This window comes from Rhopilema esculentum, chromosome 14 (assembly GCF_057945365.1).
Source record: "Rhopilema esculentum isolate cy_ngs chromosome 14, ASM5794536v1, whole genome shotgun sequence".
Taxonomy (NCBI): domain Eukaryota; kingdom Metazoa; phylum Cnidaria; class Scyphozoa; order Rhizostomeae; family Rhizostomatidae; genus Rhopilema; species Rhopilema esculentum.
The window spans coordinates 5,110,556-5,131,207 of record NC_142828.1 but is presented as its reverse complement, the minus strand read 5'-3'; the positions used below and the strand labels follow the sequence as shown (position 1 = coordinate 5,131,207).

Below are 20,652 nucleotides of genomic sequence, written 5' to 3'. Positions count from 1 at the left end.
TCAAGAAATATCAAAATGACGGCTTGCGATTGGTCCGTATTCTTGCGATGCAAAACTGTTGACATAAAAAGCTGACCTCGCAGCAGTGTAGATAAACAGAACGACCGTAATGGCTGGGGCGATGACATGAAAAGATGACAGAGTTGCTTGCTTCAGCTGGACATATTTGAAAATACCAGAAGGTATAATCGAAGATATTGTCAAAAGAGAAAAAATTATTTGATCTTTTATGAACTCGTCCTAAAAACAAATCCAAACTTTCCACAATCACAGATCCACTTTATTTGTTCACAGCTCCACAAAGTGAGTCAAATCCATACTTATTTTAGGCCCTGTTTTGATTTGTTGAGAAGTAATGAACGCCCAATGAATAAAACTAAAATCTTTGTTCTTTGTCAAAGTTACTTATTTTGGTATCATTTAATCACATTTGTGGGGGAGGGGGGAGCTTGTTAAACTTTTCCTTCTGAAAAGAGGCGGCTAATAAAAAGGGGGACTTAATAAGGAGGGGGGTTCAAAAGAGAATTTACGGTACATAATATCAAATTAAAATCGAGGCTCATCGTAATGCTCACGTTATTCCTTTTCACCGGTCAAAACATCGTACCAGTACAAAAATTCCTCCATAACCAATGCTGATTAATTCAACTAAACACTTGTAGTATCTATTTGACAATTCTCTACGGCAGTCTTGCGTGCAACAAAAACACACTTCACGAGGTTACAGCGCAAAAGGATACATAAGTATAGTTTGTCTTTCCAACTGCGCAGCCAGGCTGGAGTGCAGTTTCGTTCCTGCACAACAAGAAAGTATATCGGAACTGCTACAAAAACAAAAACCAGGCTTAAACTGCTTTCCACCGGTCGTTTTAAAAATGGAAAAACTAAAAGTAACAGAGAAACTAATGTCATGAATATCGGGTTGATAATCCATACCTTGAAGGGTCTCGGTAGATCTGGTTGGCGCACCCGTAGAACAATGACACCGAATATCGCTAAGCCGTATGTAAACCAAATTGCAAATGAAAAGTAAATAAGAAGATTTTGTGTTCCTGCTCCAAGAACGAGAATCCAAATCATTGACATTAAAGATAGAAATAAGACAGCTGGTATGGGCGTTCTTCTGTCCGCATGAATGTACGACAATGGTTCAGGCAAATGTCCTTCGCGAGAGGCAGAGAGAACAAGTCGCGAGCAAATGAAATTTGAACCATTCAGTGCACTGAAACAGGAAAAAGCAGCAGCAAAGGGCACAAAGAATGCGACATTTTTGCCGAGAATCTTTGTCACAAACAGCGTAAGCACTGATAATGAACTTGCAATTTCCCCGTGGGTTAAAACCGCCAACAACGCTAAGTTAATCAAAAGATAACATAGAATAACAAATCCGACTCCGAAAAGAATTGCTAGTCGGAGGTCCCTTTTTGGGTTTTTCAATTCCTCTGTGATTGTGCAAATGAGTCCCCATCCATCATATGCCCATAGTCCATTGTAAAAGGCTATACCAAAACTACCGAGTTCAAATTTGCTGGAATTGTCAAAAATAGAAACATAATTTTGAGTGTGTCCTGTAGAAGCTTTCCATATTCCCAGAGAAACGAAAAATAGCACTGATAGTGACTGAATGGCCGTGAAAAAGACTTGGGTTTTGCCAACAAACGAGGCGCTCAAAGAATTTATGATGGCAGACATCAAGATGAAAAGCACAGCAACAGCTTTTGCTATCCAAACTCCATTGGAGGCAGTTATGTCAATAAACGGGCTTAGAATGTACTCACTGATCGCCATTCCCAACACAGCTATGGCAGCGGGAAAACCAACAACAATCTCAGACCAGAAAGTCATAAATGCAGCAATATCTCCGAAGGCTTCTTTGTTAAAAATGTATTCACCTCCTGCTTTGCCAATTGCACAAGCCAGTTCGCAAAAGCACATTGCACCCAAGATGGGTATTATTCCAGAGACTATCCAAACTACCAACGCTATAGCCATATTGTTAGTTTCTCTTGCTACAAGGCTTGGCGAGATGTACATACCAGAGCCAAACAAGATTCCTACCACGTAGGCAAATGCATGCCAAAAGCCAAGACTTCTTGCAAGTTCTTTAACATTCAGTTGGACGCCATTAATCGACTCCCGAGAACCTGACAAATGCTCAGATTTTTGCGAAGCAAGGAGTGCAGTTGATTCTGTGTTATTTAGCCCAGCCATCTTCGGATTCTCCAGCTACTTTTAAGACGAGACCGTCTTTATGGAAGACAAAACCAAGGGAAAGGCCTTCTATGTTCGCGGTTGAAAAACAATGGTAAGCTGTTACATCAGGCCACAGAATAAGAAATTCCTATTCTGTGATCAGTTCTTTTTTGTTCGCTGTAAAAATCAGACCCCGAGACCCTAAGGCCATAAGACTGTAAGGATCTTAAGTACAGGGATGCAGTGGGAGCAGGGGCGCCTACACCGGGGGCTTGAGGGGCAGCTGCCCCTCCTGTCCTCTTGGAAGAGGGGCAGAGGGGGCAAGAAGTGGCCTTAAATATTAGAAAATATTATAGAATCTTATCGATAATTGATGTCTACTTTGACCACTTTGAACACTATGTTAGAAAGATGATAACACCAGCACAAAAACGCAAAGGTTTAAAAGTTTGTCTGTGACAAGGTGGGCCAAAAGAAGGAGAGCGGCAAAGCTACTAGTAGATAAACAAAAGGCTTGTTCCCTCAGAAGTACTCATTTTTTATTACGTATAGATAATTTCGTTAAAATTTTCTCTTATGTTTAGAATCTTTGATGCTAAAAAAATCCAGCTGTACGGATGACAGGCAGATATCCGTGTTAATATTTTATTATGCTACTCCACCCTTGCCCCCCCCCAACAGAATACTCGATCATGTTGGTAGAAAAATGTTACGATTTGCCATTACCCTGGGTACCAGGCTTACTATCTATTCTATTTTACATATGGTGAGTCTCGTACCCAGGGTAGATTTGCCCTCAGCACCAACACTGCCCCTCCTGCCCCAATCTTTGGCAGGCGTCCCTGAGTGGGAGCATCTCCAGGGGTGGGAGGGGCTCAGGGGGTGCAGCTTTCGAAAAAAGTTGGGGGCTCAGCCCCTCATCATTTGGGCTTGGATAGAGCAAAGAATTATGTAACGCAAAGAAAGCTGTGAAGAACTGTACCCATACCACCTGACAACCCTGGTGAAGAACTGTTGGTTCACCATAGGTATATCTATGATCACAGGTCAGCGGCATCCTTGGAAAACTAGACGCTAAGACCCTAGGACCCTAGGACCCCTGGATCTACAGAAAAGAGCCTAACTATGGGAGATGCCACTACTTCCGCACAGCTTGGCTCAACTGTTGGGGCTGCCATTATGGGGTTCGTTTGATTACATTTTGTTTACCTAATTGTATCAACTTTGACTTTTCCCGACATATTTGAGGCAGGGCCAAAGAGAAGACACGTCAATTAATAGTAGCTGATATTTCGCCCCGGCATCCGCCCCTGACGGATTTTGAGTCGAAGACCCGCCAGGATCAAATATCAAAAGGAAAAATCCCGATTTACCTGCTAGATTGCCCACAAAATTTCCCTTTCTATAGGAACTTATGGACTGAATGCCACGATGGAATCGAAACACGATGTTGCTAAACCGGGGGATATCTGTGGGTCACCAAAGTTTAACCGTATACCTGTACAACTCTTCTGTTCAAGCAGAGTAGCCACCAGAGGCGTCACTTGAGGGGGGTATGGGGGATGGTCCACCCCCCCCCCCCCAAACCATGAAAGTAGGACCTTTTCGCAGGGAAAAACTGATTTTTGCAGGGCAAATGTTTTCTACTAACGGATCTGTTTCGTTGTTTTTCTTATGTAACTGTAACAAGAAAGTAGGTTATGCCTGTCATTTGTTTACTCCCAAAGTAAAATGATACAGGCTACCAGTGACACAAAGTAGAAATTTCCAGCGTGATCTTGGGCTGGGTGGAATAGATTTCTAAATTGATTCTGATTTCCTTTCACCTCTAGTGTTACATCAATTTTTATGGTTGCACCCTTGGTTGATATTTGTGTCTTATTTAAAGGCCATACAAAAAGGAAAGCACCGACCGCTTTCCATGAAACCAAAACACTGTAAACAGGGCCTTTTGGGTCAAAATTTGATGGAATAGTTTTGCATATTTGGGACTAAATTTGCTTTGGCATTATTTGGGGCAAAGGTTTTTCCCATTGCGGTGCCTTAAGGGAGGTCAATAAAATTTACCATCTTCTTTACAAGAGACAGTAAATTGAAGTTCAGGCTGGTTGTTCTCAATTTTTTCGAAAATCTGAGGCTGAATTGTTCTTAATTTGTTCTTAAATTTATAGGGTATAAGCAGTGCGATTGCTAGCTTTTCACTCTAGGGAGGTGTCTTGGCCTCATTTGCCAACAAAGTGCGTGAGAAAATCTTCTTTTGCCGCCATGTTTGAATATTCACCGAAAAAGCACTCCAAGATGGCAAAAAAATTCCTCGTTTTTGAGATGAAACATTGTTCAAAGTTAAATTTTACGCTAGCTCAGCCTCAGCTTGTTCTTAATTTGTTCTCATCGTTGACTAATTTTGAAGCTCGTGTTCTTGTAAAATTGTTCTTATAAAAAGAGAGTGTAAAGGCAATATAATTACGTTTGAGGATAAAAATCACCTGTTGTACTTTTTATGCAGCAGGATAGTTTCCCCAAAATGATTTTTTATGGCATTGAGGGAAGCTTTGATACCCTCATCTTGTGAAATGTTAGTGTGTATATCGAAAGTGTGTTGTAAAAAATGAGCTCGTGTAATAATAATAATATAATAATACGAATATTTCAACAGGATAAAAGCTTCAACAAAAGTATTGCTGTTGGGGCTGTGATAACAGCCCTAACAGTTGAGCCAAGCTGTGCGGAAGTAGTAGTTAAGGGTAATTTTTGTATTCAGTACTTGAGTCACAATGTGCTTGAGGCCGGGATGCCCAGATGAGCCATTGAGAACAAAAGAAACGGGAATGGAAAATAGAAACAACTGATAGATTTAAACGCATTGAAAGCTTTATATATGTGAATAAAATAAAGGTCACGATAGCAGTCTGCTCGACGGGATCCAAGGAATTCTTGCGGCGAAAAAACTGATGAAAGTGTCGCAAATACGAAACACCTCAATGCGACGAGAATGAACAACAATAAATACGCGTAAATTAGTGAAGGCTAATATTTCACCCCGGCAAACGGGGCTTCATCAGAGCAAAAGCTTTATAGGCATGAAAAGTACTCAAGGTTTTACATATATCGATAGAAAATTCTTGAATGATTTCTTACTGAGTTGGTGGGATTTCTTGCCTGACTCAACGACCGGCTGCTATTTTTTGACTCTGTCTACTTTTGACTACTTTTGATGAACTAGGCCTGCAATTTTTTTTTATTAGAACAATACAATTTTTGCCACAGCTCGATGTTCTTATTTTTTGGATAATTTGAGTCTCGGGCTTTTTTAATGTTGTACTTATTTCAAATTTGATGTTTCTCTTTCTATATTTGAAAGCTATTAAAAACTTTCCACTTGATAACAGTTTTGTATGGCATTTCTAGGGTACTAGTAGCACTGTCCATTAGCTGATAATATTTCCTTTCTTTTGATAACACGAGAGAAAATGTGTCAATTCAAAATCCAACGAATAGGTCATCATGATAACAAAGAAAGTTCTTCTTTAAGCATAATCTTGTCAGAGACATTTTTGAGCGCGCGCTCGAAGCGCTCAATTACTAGATTCATCGGCTGAGCTCTTGCGTGAGCGCTTGTGAGTAGGAGCGGGACCTACTCTCAAACGCGTGCGAGCGAACATGAAACTTATCGCAGTGACCGTCATCATTCCCAATGTTCGCATGCGTAGGTTTGACCACACAGAAGCTCAGCATTTAAAATCTGGTGTCCCACAGGGCTCAATCCTTGGACCTCGACTCGTTGTTTTACTCTTCAACGACACAACCGATGTAATTGAGACAAACATTGTCATATACGCCGATGATTCGGATATTTATTGGGCGGATAAGGATGTTACAAATCTTGAAATGGATGTTACAAATGGCAAACCTTGAAAATGGACGAATGAGGATGAGCTCTTCTATATGTGAAAAATGGAAAACAGAGGTGTTGGCTTTTGGGACTGCCTACCGTCTGAAGCGACAGAGTGAAGATGTATGTGTTCTTTTAAGCAGGACCAGCATTGAAAACAGCAATATATATGTTGAGGCTTTAATTCTGTCGAAATATTCCTATTATTATTACCATTATTATTGTAACTTATTCTTGTATATGTTGACGATTTGTTCGTTGTTGGCAAAGATTTTGAAGACACTCTAAGAATCTTTGGAGGTGTTTCATGACATTTTTTATCAGGGTTTGTCGAGAATGGAGGGATCAGTTGGAATCAGGGGATTACAAGTCGTGTTGCTAAGGAAGCTCAGGGGAGAAATTATGCTAATATCGGATATATGACTACAGGAGAATCATTTGGACAAATTACTAGTGGCCAGGCCAGGCACCAGGCAAGAGTCTGAAAATGTGGGTGGATGGGGGGGGGCTAAAAAGGGCACGACCGAAAAAATTGTTAACGCCATGCCCTCTAAAAACGAAGGAAAACGCCCCATTTAGAAAATACTTGCTTATTTCCACTGATTTTTATAAACAGTATGACTCAAAGGAAACATCGATAACTGCAAAATAAGATAAAATTAGCTTGAGGATAATAAAACACCAAGCTAACCGAGTTAGAAAATGCATCAGCTCATTAAACAAGATAAAATACCATAGGAAATGAACAAAAAGGGTCCACAGTCAAGAAGAACTGCTACTACTTGGGATCCGTTAGTGTAAACTTTAAATTGTTGCAAATTTTGCACCCCCAGGTGATAATTTGCACCCGTGCGTTGGCGATTGACCAATAACAATGTTGCTTGACCGGTGCAAACGCAATGCTCGATATCTTCGGAGGGATTTGTAGAGGTTTAAATTTTGTTGAGTTGCCTATCTCTATGGTACCGACAAAGCTACTGAGCATTTTTAAAAATGACATAATCGAAGCATTGGCTGGACAAACTGCATGTCGCTTTTGAAATCAAAGCATATGGGAAAGTCAAAAATGAAGAGTTGAAGATGGAAGCTATGACTCTACAGAAGTCGATCGGCCAGTACCTGACAGCCATTGTATACGTTGCTATAGTTGCTGGTATTTGGCATTTACAATGAAAATTTTTTCCTGTTATCGATGAAACAAATGGCCTAACAGCAATTGAATAATCTTCATAAATTTTCAAGCTTTGACTCTCGATAGCACAAAACCAAGACTTTCCACGAAATTGGAGATTGCGTTAGGCCCAAAGTCATAATGAACTTTCATATTATTACACTTCTTAAACTAACAATATTTATATTCTAGACACATAATGATTAACTGGTTACCCAATATGCGGAATTAACTGAGTATTTGCAATTGAAAAGTTATGATTCACCTTTTTGCAATAAAATGGTATACAGTTACTATTGAACGTTTATGTGTATATATTTCACCTTTGCCTGTTCAGTCCCAATTAAATTGTGCTATTTTGCAATCAGTTATAAGAGTGTGATCAATACGTAGCTGTATCAAGGGCGCGGCAAACTAAAGAAGTGGCTAGAGCGTTATTATTTTTGCACCCCTCAGAAAAATCCTGGATCTGCCACTGCATCTTACTAGGTTTTCTTTCTTCTATTTTCATCTGCAGATCTTGCTCGATTTTCTTTTCCTTTTGTAATTATGTTTTGCCGTTGAATGTCTGTTTATCCTCTCTGGTATTTTTGGTGACGAAATTTTTCCATTAAAAACCTGGCAAATGGCCACTTGCACAGAAAGGCAGATGATCGCCAAAAACAGGGTGGTCAGTCATTTTACAATACTTATCACACGCAGGCGCGATGGGTGGTCAAAATGCCTTTAGCCTCATGATTAACCTTAGAGACTACTGACCACACTTTAGGGCGGACTGGCCAGTGGGGGAGGGGTCGAGGGGTTGGGCGTGGCTTCCTGTCAATGTAGCATTTTGTTAGTCACCTTTTGTTAAAAAATCGTAGAGGTGTACCAGAATGTTTGCATGTAGATCTAAATTCCAATGGCCGCAATTTTACTTAATATACAAAGGCACATCAAGAGACTTCCAACAAAAGCAACGTCAATATGGATTATTTAATAGCGGCCTTGCACAGCCTTGAGAATTAGATGATTAATATGACATTTCCTCCTTGATGAATGTTCAACTTTGGTTTTATTTTCATTCTTTAAAGGTCATATGAAACGAAATTTTTTATTGGCCATTTTACGCAATTTGATGGCGCTGATTGCGAAAATCTTGGTTAAATTTTCGAAAGATATCTGTAAGACACCAAAATTTCAACTTTAAAACTCAATTTAGGAGACCAAAAGTGATACCGGGGTCTGGGACGAGAAGACAGGAAGTGACGGAATAGGTTGGACATGTTCTTGGCCTTGAAGCCGTAGTAAACATTAACAACTGCAGAGGAGACGTATGGTAATATTGATTTGGATCAGTCTTCGAATGAATTAAATGAGTGAGGGAGCATTGGCTGAATTTGGTGGTCTTTCTAGCTTTACTAACACAGAACACCGGTATCCTCCGAAGAAGAATCATAAATCCTCGTCGAACGATGTGAGGGAGAGGACTAGGACCATCCTGGGCACAGAATACTTTTTCTCTTCTGTGTCCTGGGAATGAAGATTGCATTTGATCAACACAGCTTGGAGTTTGGTTTGAGAGACATATTGCCTTGAATCAAAGGTAAACTAAATTCTTTATTTTTCCATTATCTTTACAATTTATAGTATTTCAAGGCAGAAACTTTCACAGACACGAGCCTGGCCTACTGGCCTAAAGCAAACAGGAGACTAGCCTGATAAACAGACCTTACTGTGTGTAAGCTTTCACTAGATTGGCGAACTCTATTTCATTAAATTGGTGGGAAAAGGGAAAGACCGAATCGTGATCATACTTTTCTATCACAGGTGCTCGTGTACAAAGCGCTCAACATAATCGCTTACCAGACAAGGAAGTACTGCTAGTCCAGTAAAACTAAGTCAAAAAATGGTCGAACCTCAAACAAATTGCAACAGAAACGAAATAATGGTTGTTTGGCTAATTAAACTATGCTCTATAACATATGAAAAGTCCTAAGAAATTCTAGAAGTGGAAAGTGTCCAAATTGCCAGCTGAATTAAGGTGGTTTAGCTAAAAAAATTTCATGGATTTTAAACGTAGAAGTCAAAGTCGAGAAGGCATATGGGTTTACAATGACTCTCGTAGTATTTCCATTAAATCTACCAAGATAATTACCCACTCTTGAATAGATATTTATTCAACATCGTGCTTACTTAATTGTGATGTTTACTTTATTTGGGGAAGTCCTCTCGAACCATTTCAAAACAAATCTTGGTGAAGAAGCTGTTGCGATCGAGCATATGATCAAATTGCATGTTGACCTTGAATCTTGACCAGAGAACCTGTTTGTTGCTTGCGTTATTTCTTCTTTGTGCAGATAATAAAACGTAGTCTACAACCGGCAAAATGGTCTGCATGACAGTTACGTAAGATGGAGTGTGTTATCTGCAAAAATCCAATCTGGAACATAGCTGCAGGTGTCGTTCTTCGTCAGAAAGGTGCAAATGGAATCAACAACGCAAGTAAAGAGCGAGGCGACGTGATAAATGTTACTGCTGGTCAATCAGTTCACAAGGATTGTCGTGCAAATTTCACAAAGCCACAAAATATAGCAGCGGCTGCAAGAGAGACCTCCCAAGCAAGAGGCAAGCGTTTACTTCGATCTGAAGCTCAGAAATTCAACTTTAAAGAGCACTGTCTGTTTTGTGGTGAGGGGGACCGCTACCAAGGGAAGAAGAAGGACTTTTCTCTTGTACCGGTGAGGACCTTCGAATTTCAGAATACAGTTTCCGAAATATGCAATGAAAGAAATGATGAATGGGCAAGAAAGGTCGCTGAGAGAATTGAATCGGCTATTGATCTTCACGCTGCAGATGCTTTGTACCACCAAAAATGCAGTGTAAACTTTAGGACAAGAAAAGGAATCCCTTTAGTTTTCACATCAAATCAAGAAGGCGCAGCACCTCAAAAGAAGACGAAGCGTGGCAGACCACTGGAAGAAATGCAAAATTATGCCTTTGAAAGGGCTATGGAATTTTTTGAACAAAATGACGAGGAATAGCTCACCGTTAAAGATTTAGTTGAAAAAATGGCAGAATTCCTTCAGGAATCTAAAACTTCTTCATACAGTGCTGTATACATGAAGAAGAGGATCAAAGAACGTTTCGGAGAAGATGCTATTTTCACAGAGCTGGATGGAAGAGCTGATGTTGTAACCATGCGACCCTTTGCTGCAAAAATTCTGCAAAAGTTCTATAATGAGCCAAAGAAGGAGGACGTTAAGGAAGAAGAGATGAGAGTTGTTAAAACAGCGGCAACATGCCTAAAGAATGCCATTAAGTCATGTCCCACCTCAAAGGAATATTATGCAAGCAACAGTGATATATCATCTATGGAAAATGCAATGTCCTACCTACCAGAGTCACTGATCTTGTTACTTGACACAATTCTTGTTGGAAAAGATAAAAAAAGTAAGATTGCCTCAATTGGTCAAGCAATCATGCAGGCGGCGAGACCTAGAACATTGATTGCACCTTTACAACTTGGTCTTGGGGTTCAAATGCACCACCACTTTGGATCGAGATTTCTGGTCGACTCACTTCATAGGCATGAATTTTGTTGCTCCTATTCAGAAGTGCAAGCTTACGAAAGGAGTGCAGCTATCAAAGATGGAGTTGAGCTGAGTATCCCTGAGGGACAAACGCTAGTTCAATATGTTGCAGACAACGTCGATCACAACATTAGAACTATTGACGGAAGAAATACTTTTCATGGAATGGGAATAATTGCCACAATCACCCCAAGGAGTGCTGCCCGTCCTTCAACATTTATCCCAAGGCGATGCAACATATCATCTGATGAAATAGCAGCCATCGGTGCAATTAACATCAAGCAGTACAATATAGCCAATAACCAACTCAACATCAGGTACGATCAGTTGCTCTCAAATGAAATTGTTGATCCAACATCAAAATTGGATCTCTTGTGGCAAGTTTCTTGGTTGCTGAACCCAAGAAGGCCATCGTGGTCTGGAACAATGCAATGGTGCCACCAGGGGGAGTATCCAGGCAAGTCATCTGTTATCTTTTTGCCAATGATCGATTTGGATCCCAGCAATGTCACTTGTATTCACTCTACCTTAGACTTTGTTTCTCGCCATGCCAAAAAATATGATGTGACACCGATTCTCACTTTTGATCAGCCGCTGTGGTGGAAAGCCATTTGTATCATCAAAGGGGAGCCAATTGATAGCCCTTTGCATCAAATAATTTTGCGACTTGGAGCTTTTCATACAGAAATGAGTTTCCTCGGAAGTATTGGATATCTCATGAGAGGGTCAGGATTGCAAGAATCTCTCGAGCTTATATATGCTGATAATGTTGTCCCACATATTTTCACTGGTAAAACTATCTCCCGAGCAGTACGTGGCCATCAGTTAGTCGAAACAGTCCTTAATGCTATTTTGTTATCGAAAGCCTGTGATGTACCATTGCCTACAGATGCTGACAGAGAGCAGGATGCTGCCGATACAAAAGGAGAGGCTCCAGAGGCTCAACAGCGTGACAGAGGTGCAGAGGCAGCTGCTGAGTTAGAAACCCCAGAAGTATCCAGTGATTTGAGGAATTTGAAATATATGTTTGAGTCACTGATGCAAGGAAGGGTTTCTATGGGATATGTTTGTCAATCACATGATCTTGAGGATGTAAGGCAGAAGATACTCGATGCCAAATCGTCTTCAAGCAATTCCAGGACAGGAAAGCTTTGGTTGCAGTACCTTGAAATGTTAGAGATTCTTCGCACATTTATCAAAGCTGAGAGGACCGGAGATTGGAACATGCACTTGCAAACTGTTCAAGCTATGTTGCCTTACTTTGCCGCCTCGGGACACAACCTCTACACCAAGAGTGCACGAATATATTTGCAAGAAATGAGCAAGCTAAAGGATGATCATCCACGTGTCCATGATGCCTTTGAGAAGGGATTCCATGTTATCAGACGCTCTGATCGTTATTGGGCTGGATTATCCTCAGACCTCATCATAGAACAAGTTTTGATGCGAAGCCTTAAAACCTCTGGTGGCTTGACAAGAGGAAGGGGAATGTCCGAAACACAGAGGCTGATCTGGTTGTTATCCATGCCAGCAACTGCTGAGATCAATGAAGCTATGCAAGAGTTTACTGAAGTTACTTTCAGCAGCAGTGAGCAACATAAAGATACGTCAGAAGCGAGAATTAGCAGAGATTTGAAAGACACAAATTCACTTCTTTCATTCTTTCAGGTAAGAGATCCATTTAGTGACGACTGCAGTCTTCGCAACATTGCGACAGGGGTAACAGCAATAGATACAGTCAATGCTGACGTTGCAAAAGAAGTTGGAAACAAGATTCTTGAAAAGATGACAGGTCAATATTGCAAAGATTTTGTGTTCAAAAGAGCAAACCAGGCCATTACGCTTGATGCAAAAAAGCACCCAAAGGAAACAGATGGAGACATTCATGTAGGACCCCAGCTGTTATTTCAAGACTTATTGCCGTTAAAAGTCATACCACTGAAGATACATCAAAACTTTTCAGCTACCAGCTCTGTTCTGTTCCAGCATCTTTATTTGAAACAAATGGCTCCTTGAGAAAAGCTAACAAGCCCGTCCTGGCGAGTACCATAAGAAAAATGGTTGACACAGAGATTGAAATACCATCGCAGCCAGTAAGGTATGTTTTAGATGGGGGCTCTTTGCTGCAACGGATATCTTGGAAGCGTGGAGCATCATATGCCTCCATTATCGATAGTTATGTGGCATATGTGAAAAGGAAGTACACAAAAGCTTTCATAGTTTTTTATGGGTATACCGCTGGTCCTTCGCCCAAGGACATGAGACATCAACGAAGAGTTGGCTTGTCGTCTGGAACAACGGTGAAATTCATTGCAGCAAAGTTGAAGGCAGAGGGCTGTGATGTCTACCATGCTGATGCTGATGCTAATCTTCTGATTGTTCAAAAAGGGATTGAGGCCTCAGTGGAAGAAGAGACGGCGGTGATTGGTGAAGACACAGATTTGCTAATTTTGCTCATTTACCACGCAAACAAAGAGTCGAAAAAAATCTACTTCTACTCTGAGTCCAAGCAGAATGCTAGAGGTACAAATGTCTGGGATATTAAACTATGTTAGGAATTGTTAGGCAAAGATATATGCAACAATATTTTGTTCCTACATGCCATTCTTGGGTGCGACACAACATCTAGCTTGTATGGCATCGGTAAAGGGTTATCGTTGAAGATATTCCAACAAAATAAACACTTACAACGACAGGCTGCAGTGTTCCAGAATGATCTTGCCAACTCCGAGGAAATAGCATCTGCTGGCGAGCATGCCCTCGTTTGCTTATATAAAGGAAAGGAAGGTGAAGGACTCGATGCCTTGCGTTACAATACCTTCTGTGATAAAGCTATTTCTGGTAAATCTGTTATCAGCCCACAGGTACTTCCACCCACCTCTTCTGCTGCTAAGTATCACAGTTATCGAGTTTTCGCTCAAGTAATGCAATGGAAAGGAAGAGATCTCGATCCTACAGAATGGGGGTGGATCATTGAAAAAGGGAAAATGGTGCCTTTGCAAACTGATCTTCCATACGCACCAGAAGAGCTCCTCAAGTTGATCAGCTGTAATTGCAAAAAGAGGTGCGCAAATCTTCGATACAGTTGCAAAAAGAATGGTCTGAAATGCACAACGTGTTGCGGAGAATGCCGCGGAGTGAGCTGCGAGAACGCCATGCAGGCAGATATGGAAGAAAATTTGGAGGGCAGTTTGTGAATAATTTAGAATGACCAATATCTAATTAATTTGTTTGATAATTTTTCGTTTTTGATTATTTAGAAAATTTGGTTTAGTTTGGTTTGGTATAGTTTGGTTGTTTTCGTATTTTGGCTTGAAATCAAAAGCGTCAATCGCATTCAAGACTCAAAATAGAGAAATAATACCCTTGTTAGTCCAAATTTCATGAGACTTTGCAAAGCGAAAATCATTTTGTAGATAGGTAAGACGAATTAAGACGAGTTAAGACGAGTGCATAATTACTGAGCGACTCTAAAAACGCCTAATTTGGTAGAAGACCATATTTTGCAGCATTCACCATATTTCAAAATTTAGCCAATGTACTACCTTAAATGGCATTTAGTTTTTCCAATGTTCCACTTCAATGATTTTCTAGGACTTTTTTGCTCAAGGTATAAATACATTTTGTAATCTTTTTAGCATGTATTCATTCCTGTTGCAATTTGTTTGAGCTTACACCACAAATTGACTGGACTATGCTGCAGCCGAGAAATAAACGAGACGTAGGACACACTCACATCTGATGGTTTAACAAACAGGCATGAATAACGGTGTAACAGAATAAAACCCCTTCAAGGATCTTGTTCACAAAGAAGTTATCCTCCTTGCCGGCTCATATTTCAAGGACAAGACTCAAAGGCAGTACGAAGTACGAACTGCTCTCACTTGTGGAATAAAATCAACACTTGCTGTTGAATCAGGAAGTGTTGTCACAAGGAACTGAACGAACATCGAGCATTTCCCCAGGAACGCCGAAAGCAAGGCCGGGCCCATCTCAATGCTTGGAATCCTACCTAAAATGTATTTGATATGAACTTGAAATGCATAAAATTTTTTTATATACTTGAGATTGATATTCCTAAAGCCTTTTTTAAATTTTCTCAATGCAAATTACCATGTCATAACTACAATTTGAATTATCCGTACAAAATATTTTTGCTGCACAATGAGCATATAGTTTTCTAGAAGAATCTTGTTCTACGTACTTTTGCAAAGTTCCATGACTGTTTAATGGAAAAACACTTCAAATTCCTTGGACTTTCTTGTGATTTGTAACTGATTTTTGAAAAAAAATCCTCAAAGCCCTGGGAACAAGTACCCTCGTCGAAAAATAGCTCAAGGGGTACTTGAGGGGGACAGTTGGGGGCAGTATCCCATCTTCAGCGATCAAGTAATGTACTTGCAGCACGATTCTTGCTTTAATTGTGTTTTGAAACTGATTTTTGGGAAAAAATCCTCAAAAGCCTGGAATCGAGTACCCCAGTCTAAAAATAGCACAAGGGGTAATTTGCCAACTGGGTTCCGCATCCTATCATTTCAGCGTATCAAACTATTTATTTTCACAAAGTTTCATGCTTTTATCGCGATCTTCAACTGATTTATGGAAAAACCCCTTCAAAGGCCTGGAATCGAGTACCCCAGTCTAAAAATAGCACAAGGGGTAATTTGCCAACTGGGTTCCGCATCCTATCATTTTAGCCTATCAAACTATGTATTTTCACAAGGTTTCGTGCTTTTATCGCGATCTTCAACTGATTTATGGAAAAGCCCCTTCAAAGGCCTGGAATCGAGTACCCCAGTCTAAAAATAGCACAAGGGGTAATTTGCCAACTGGGTTCCGCATCCTATCATTTCAGCGTATCAAACTATTTATTTTCACAAAGTTTCATGCTTTTATCGCGATCTTCAACTGATTTATGGAAAAACCCCTTCAAAGGCCTGGAATCGAGTACCCCAGTCTAAAAATAGCACAAGGGGTAATTTGCCAACTGGGTTCCGCATCCTATCATTTTAGCCTATCAAACTATGTATTTTCACAAGGTTTCGTGCTTTTATCGCGATCTTCAACTGATTTATGGAAAAGCCCCTTCAAAGGCCTGGAATCGAGTACCCCAGTCTAAAAATAGCACAAGGGGTAATTTGCCAACTGGGTTCCGCATCCTATCATTTCAGCGTATCAAACTATTTATTTTCACAAAGTTTCATGCTTTTATCGCGATCTTCAACTGATTTATGGAAAAACCCCTTCAAAGGCCTGGAATCGAGTACCCCAGTCTAAAAATAGCACAAGGGGTAATTTGCCAACTTGGTTCCGCATCCTATCATTTTAGCCTATCAAACTATGTATTTTCACAAGGTTTCATGCTTTTATCGCGATCTTCAACTGATTTATGGAAAAGCCCCTTCAAAGGCCTGGAATCGAGTACCCCAGTCTAAAAATAGCACAACAGGTAATTTGCCAACTGGGTTCCGCATCCTATCATTTTAGCCTATCAAACTATGTATTTTCACAAGGTTTCATGCTTTTATCGCGATCTTCAACTGATTTATGGAAAAGCCCCTTCAAAGGCCTGGAATCGAGTACCCCAGTCTATAAATAGCACAAGGGGTAATTTGCCAACTGGGTTCCGCATCCTATCATTTCAGCGTATCAAACTATTTATTTTCACAAAGTTTCATGCTTTTATCGCGATCTTCAACTGATTTATGGAAAAACCCCTTCAAAGGCCTGGAATCGAGTACCCCAGTCTAAAAATAGCACAAGGGGTAATTTGCCAACTGGGTTCCGCATCCTATCATTTCAGCGTATCAAACTATGTATTTTCACAAAGTTTCTTGCTTTTATCGCAATCTTCAACTGATTTATGGAAAAGCCCCTTCAAAGGCCTGGAATCGAGTACCCCAGTCTAAAAATAGCACAAGGGGGCATTGGCCAGATAAGATATACATCCTATCTTTTTCAGCGTGTCAAACTCTGTATTCTGACAAAGTTTCGTGCTTTTATCTTGTTTTGCAAGATTTTTTTATCAACATCACTGACAAAGGTTCCAATGGCTATCGAAGGGACGTGTCAAACGTATTTCGTCACAGCGTCGATCTGACCGCGTTCGAGTGGCATCGCTTTTGAAGGTCACTTTTTCGGGCTTTCAAGCGCCATATCTAGAAAAGTTCAAGTCGTAGAAAAAAACGGGAAACGGCGTCTTAACAAGCGAAAAAAGCTCTACCAAATATGTGAAAATCGTTTTTCGGTTCATATGACCTTTAAGCAGGGTGGACCATTAGCATAAATATTTTTTCAGGCCTCCCGTTAAACTTTAAAGGTAATGTGTCCATATAAAAGGACTGTTGTCAAGCCACTCATTAAAATAACGGCTTGCGATTGGTTAGTATTCTTGCGATGCAAAACTGCTCACATGAAAAGCTAGCCTCGCAGCAGGGTAACTAAACAGAACGACCGTAATGGCTGGGGCGATGATATGAAAAATCACATGTTCCTGAAAACTCCCGCAGAGCCACTTGCTCTAGCTGGACACATAACCTTTAATTATAATATGTAGACTTAAAGTCACAATATTTTAATTGAAATAATCAAATGATCGTTTACGTCAAAGAAAAAAGTGTGTGAGATACTTGAACTGGGCAGCGTTATTGTTACTAAAATCAGTATGTTTGTCCTTACACCTTTGGATTTCTCATAAAGTGTAGCACGAACATTAATGAAAACATCAAATGTCAGCTAGTAATGCACAATAGCCAGCAATCAAATTTAAAAACACATCTAATTTAATCTCATTTCACTAATCTAAAAAAATTCTAACTAAACCTAAGATAACTTTAGAGCAAAGGCTTTTCCTCTAATTACTAATACATAATATAGCGGGGCTAATGGTAATGCTCACTTTATTCCTTCTTACCGGTCGAAACCTCGCACCAGCACCAAAATTCCTTCCTAACCAATGCTGATTGATTAATTCAACTAAACACTTGTAGTATCTATTTGACAATTCTCTACGGCAGTCTTGCGTGCAACAAAAACACACTTCACGAGGTTACAGCGCAAAAGGATACATAAGTATAGTTTGTCTTTCCAACTGCGCAGCCAGTCTGGAGTGCAGTTTCGTTTCTGAACAAATAGAAAATATATCGGAACTGCTACAAAAACAAAAGCCAGGCATAAACTGCTTTCAACTGGTCGTTTCAAAAATGGAAAAACTAAAAGTAACAGAGAAACTAATGTCATGAATATCGGGTTGATAATCCATACCTTGATGGGTCTCGGTAGATCTGGTTGGCGCACCCGTAGAACAATGACACCGAAGATCGCTAAGCCGTAAGTGAACCAAAGTGCAAATGAGAAGTAAATAAGAAGATTTTGTGTTCCTGCTCCAAGAACGAGAATCCAAATCGTTGTCAATGAAGATAGAAAGAAGACAGCTGGTATGGGCGTTCTTCTGTCCGCATGAATGTACGACAATGGTTCAGGCAAATGTCCTTCGCGAGAGCCAGAGAGAACAATTCGAGAGCACATGAAATTTACTCCATTTAGTCCGCTGAAACAGGAAAAAGCAGCAGCAAAGGGCACAACCAATGCGACATCTTTGCCGAGAATCTTTGTCACAAACAGCGTAAGCACTGATAATGAACTTCCAATTTCCTTGTGGGTTAAAACCGTCAATATCGCTAAGTTAATCAAAAGGTAACATAGAATAACAAATCCGACTCCGAAAAGAATTGCTAATCGGATGTCCCTTTTTGGGTTTTTCAATTCCTCTGTGATTGTGCAAATATAGCCCCATCCATCATATGCCCATAGGCCATTGTAAATGGCTATACCAAAACTACCGAGTTCAAATTTGCTGGAATTGTCAAAAACAGAAACATAATTTTGGGTGTGTCCTGCAGAAGCTTTCCAAATTCCCAGAGAAACGAAAAATAGCACTGATAGTGACTGAATGGCCGTGAAAAAGACTTGGGTTTTGCCAACAAACGAGGCGCTCAAAGAATTTATGATGGCAGACATCACGATGAAAAGCACAGCAACAGCTTTGGTTATCCAAACTCCATTCGAGGCAGTTATATCAATAAACGGGCCTAAAATGTACTCACTGATTGCCATTCCCACAACAGCAAAGCCAGCGGGAAAAACAATAAAAACCTTCGCCCACAAAGTCACAAATGCAGCGATATCTCCGAAGGCTTCTTTGTTAAAAATGTATTCACCTCCTGTTTTACCAATTGCACAAGCCAGTTCGCAAAAGCACATTGCACCCAAGATGGGTATTATTCCAGAGACAATCCAAACTACCAACGCTATAGCCATATTGTTAGTTTCTCTTGCTACAAGGCTTGGGGAGATGTAGATACCAGAGCCAAACAAGATTCCTACCACGTAGGCAAATGCATGCCAAAAGCCAAGACTTCTTGCAAGTTCTTTAACATTCAGTTCGATGCTATTAATGGACTCCCGAGAACCTGTCAAATGCTCAGATTTTTGCGAAGCAAGGAGTGCAGTCGATTCTGTCCTTTTTAGCACAACCATCTTCAGTCTGACCGGCTACTTACTTTTGTCTGCTACAATGAGGTGTATAAGAGTGCGCTAGAGGGATAACTCTGAAGGGAGGCAGTGAAGCCTATCGATTTCCGCATTGTACGCCAAGAAGCGACACACAGTGTATGGCGTTCTGTTGCATCTCGCTATCAGGAATGTTATTTCGTGCGTTTCTTTTTGGTTTAAGAATTGACATACTCAAAAGAAAAGGCAGTCTTTAATAGCGTTATATGTAAACGGATCCCGCCAGTATTTCTACGGATATAAGTGGGGACGGATCGATTTTGCTTCACCGGCTTGTTTACGATTAGGCCTTCCCTTACCATTAGGTTCTTCAATATTGTTACTTTTCTGTAAAATTTATAAACTTTTTCTTAACTTTTATTTCTTTGGTACTTGCTAGATTCCTTCTTGCTTCATGACCGATGCCTTGCAAGGTGATCACTTGATACACCTCGTCAAAAATATCGGCTTCAAATATTTGACTGTTTGTTTGCGGAGGTACGCCAAAAATATTTAAGAGACAAGTCATAAATAAGAACAAACCAGGTATTCGCTTTCAGATCAACAAACTCGTTATGTTTGGAATGTTTTGGGACTGCGAAAAGAACGCTATAGATCCTCCAAAACAACGGTCGGTACCATCACTGCCGGGCGGGCTCAGTCAGTTGGTCAAACATATATCATGTGTGTTCCTGAAAGTAGAAACGGGACCCTAATCTCTGATTCTGTGTTGCTTAAAATGTACCCTTTTCTCTGACTTTGCCAAATTTTGCAACACTTTTCACTGAGAATATTCTCAAGATCAAGCAAGTAATTTTGAAACCAATATGGGTAAGAGCCATTTTATTTCTCAAACTTATGTTTAAAGGCATATTAAAGAGCAGAATTCACTAATTTTGATTTTAATTAAAATCCCTTATTGTTCTTAGTGTATATTAACAAAATCAGACAGCAGTAAAACTATTACTGCAACAAATTGCTTACTTCACAACATTGTGTTTAATATTTTTTACAATCGAATGAAAAAGGTGTGTCAACTTCCAATGTGTAAAAACTAGCAGATCATAAAAGCTACATTTTCTCTTACAAATTAATAGATAATCAATACTTATTTTCTATTTGACTGAGATTGTGCAGCACCATGGCCAATATTTGACATATAGTTTAAAATGTTGAAAACTGCACCATATTTTTGAGTGCCATCTACCTTCAATTTGACAGAGAATTCTACTGAAAGAAGTAATAACTACAGGAGAAACACATGGAAAAGATAT

At 40.0% G+C, this 20,652-nt stretch overlaps 3 protein-coding genes and 1 non-coding gene across 4 annotated transcripts; 2 read left to right on the top strand and 2 right to left on the bottom strand.

Moving 5' to 3' along the window:
• Nucleotides 1-2,211, bottom strand: LOC135696358 (b(0,+)-type amino acid transporter 1-like). The gene is made up of 2 exons (XM_089112467.1): nucleotides 937-2,211; nucleotides 1-240 (listed from the first exon to the last, which is right to left on the bottom strand). The coding sequence occupies exons 1-2, from the start codon at nucleotides 2,209-2,211 to the stop codon at nucleotides 1-3; spliced, it is 1,515 nt and encodes a 504-aa protein (XP_088968593.1).
• A 7,438-nt stretch (nucleotides 2,212-9,649) lies between these two features.
• LOC148958534 (uncharacterized) lies at nucleotides 9,650-10,279 on the top strand. The gene has a single exon (XM_089112443.1). The coding sequence runs from the start codon at nucleotides 9,650-9,652 to the stop codon at nucleotides 10,277-10,279; it is 630 nt and encodes a 209-aa protein (XP_088968569.1).
• Nucleotides 10,280-10,306: 27 nt separating this feature from the next.
• LOC135683612 (uncharacterized) lies at nucleotides 10,307-13,513 on the top strand. Its single transcript, XR_016144596.1, has one exon. It is a non-coding gene; the product is annotated as an uncharacterized LOC135683612 (transcript).
• Nucleotides 13,514-17,311: 3,798 nt separating this feature from the next.
• LOC135696356 (b(0,+)-type amino acid transporter 1-like) lies at nucleotides 17,312-19,366 on the bottom strand. The gene is made up of 2 exons (XM_065215727.2): nucleotides 18,092-19,366; nucleotides 17,312-17,365 (listed from the first exon to the last, which is right to left on the bottom strand). Exons 1-2 carry the CDS (start codon nucleotides 19,364-19,366, stop codon nucleotides 17,312-17,314), a joined length of 1,329 nt encoding a protein of 442 aa, XP_065071799.2.
• Between the last annotated feature and the right edge of the window lie 1,286 nt (nucleotides 19,367-20,652).

Coding starts and splice junctions, on each gene's coding strand:
- LOC135696358 (XM_089112467.1), bottom strand. CDS start 2,211: ATGGCTGGGCTAAATAACACAGAATCAACTGCACTCCTTGCTTCGCAA. Junction 241..936: donor ATCTACCGAGACCCTTCAAG/GTATGGATTATC, acceptor ATTTGTTTTTAG/GACGAGTTCATAAAAGATCA.
- LOC148958534 (XM_089112443.1), top strand. CDS start 9,650: ATGGAGTGTGTTATCTGCAAAAATCCAATCTGGAACATAGCTGCAGGT.
- LOC135696356 (XM_065215727.2), bottom strand. CDS start 19,366: ATGGTTGTGCTAAAAAGGACAGAATCGACTGCACTCCTTGCTTCGCAA. Junction 17,366..18,091: donor ATCTACCGAGACCCATCAAG/GTATGGATTATC, acceptor TTATAATTAAAG/GTTATGTGTCCAGCTAGAGC.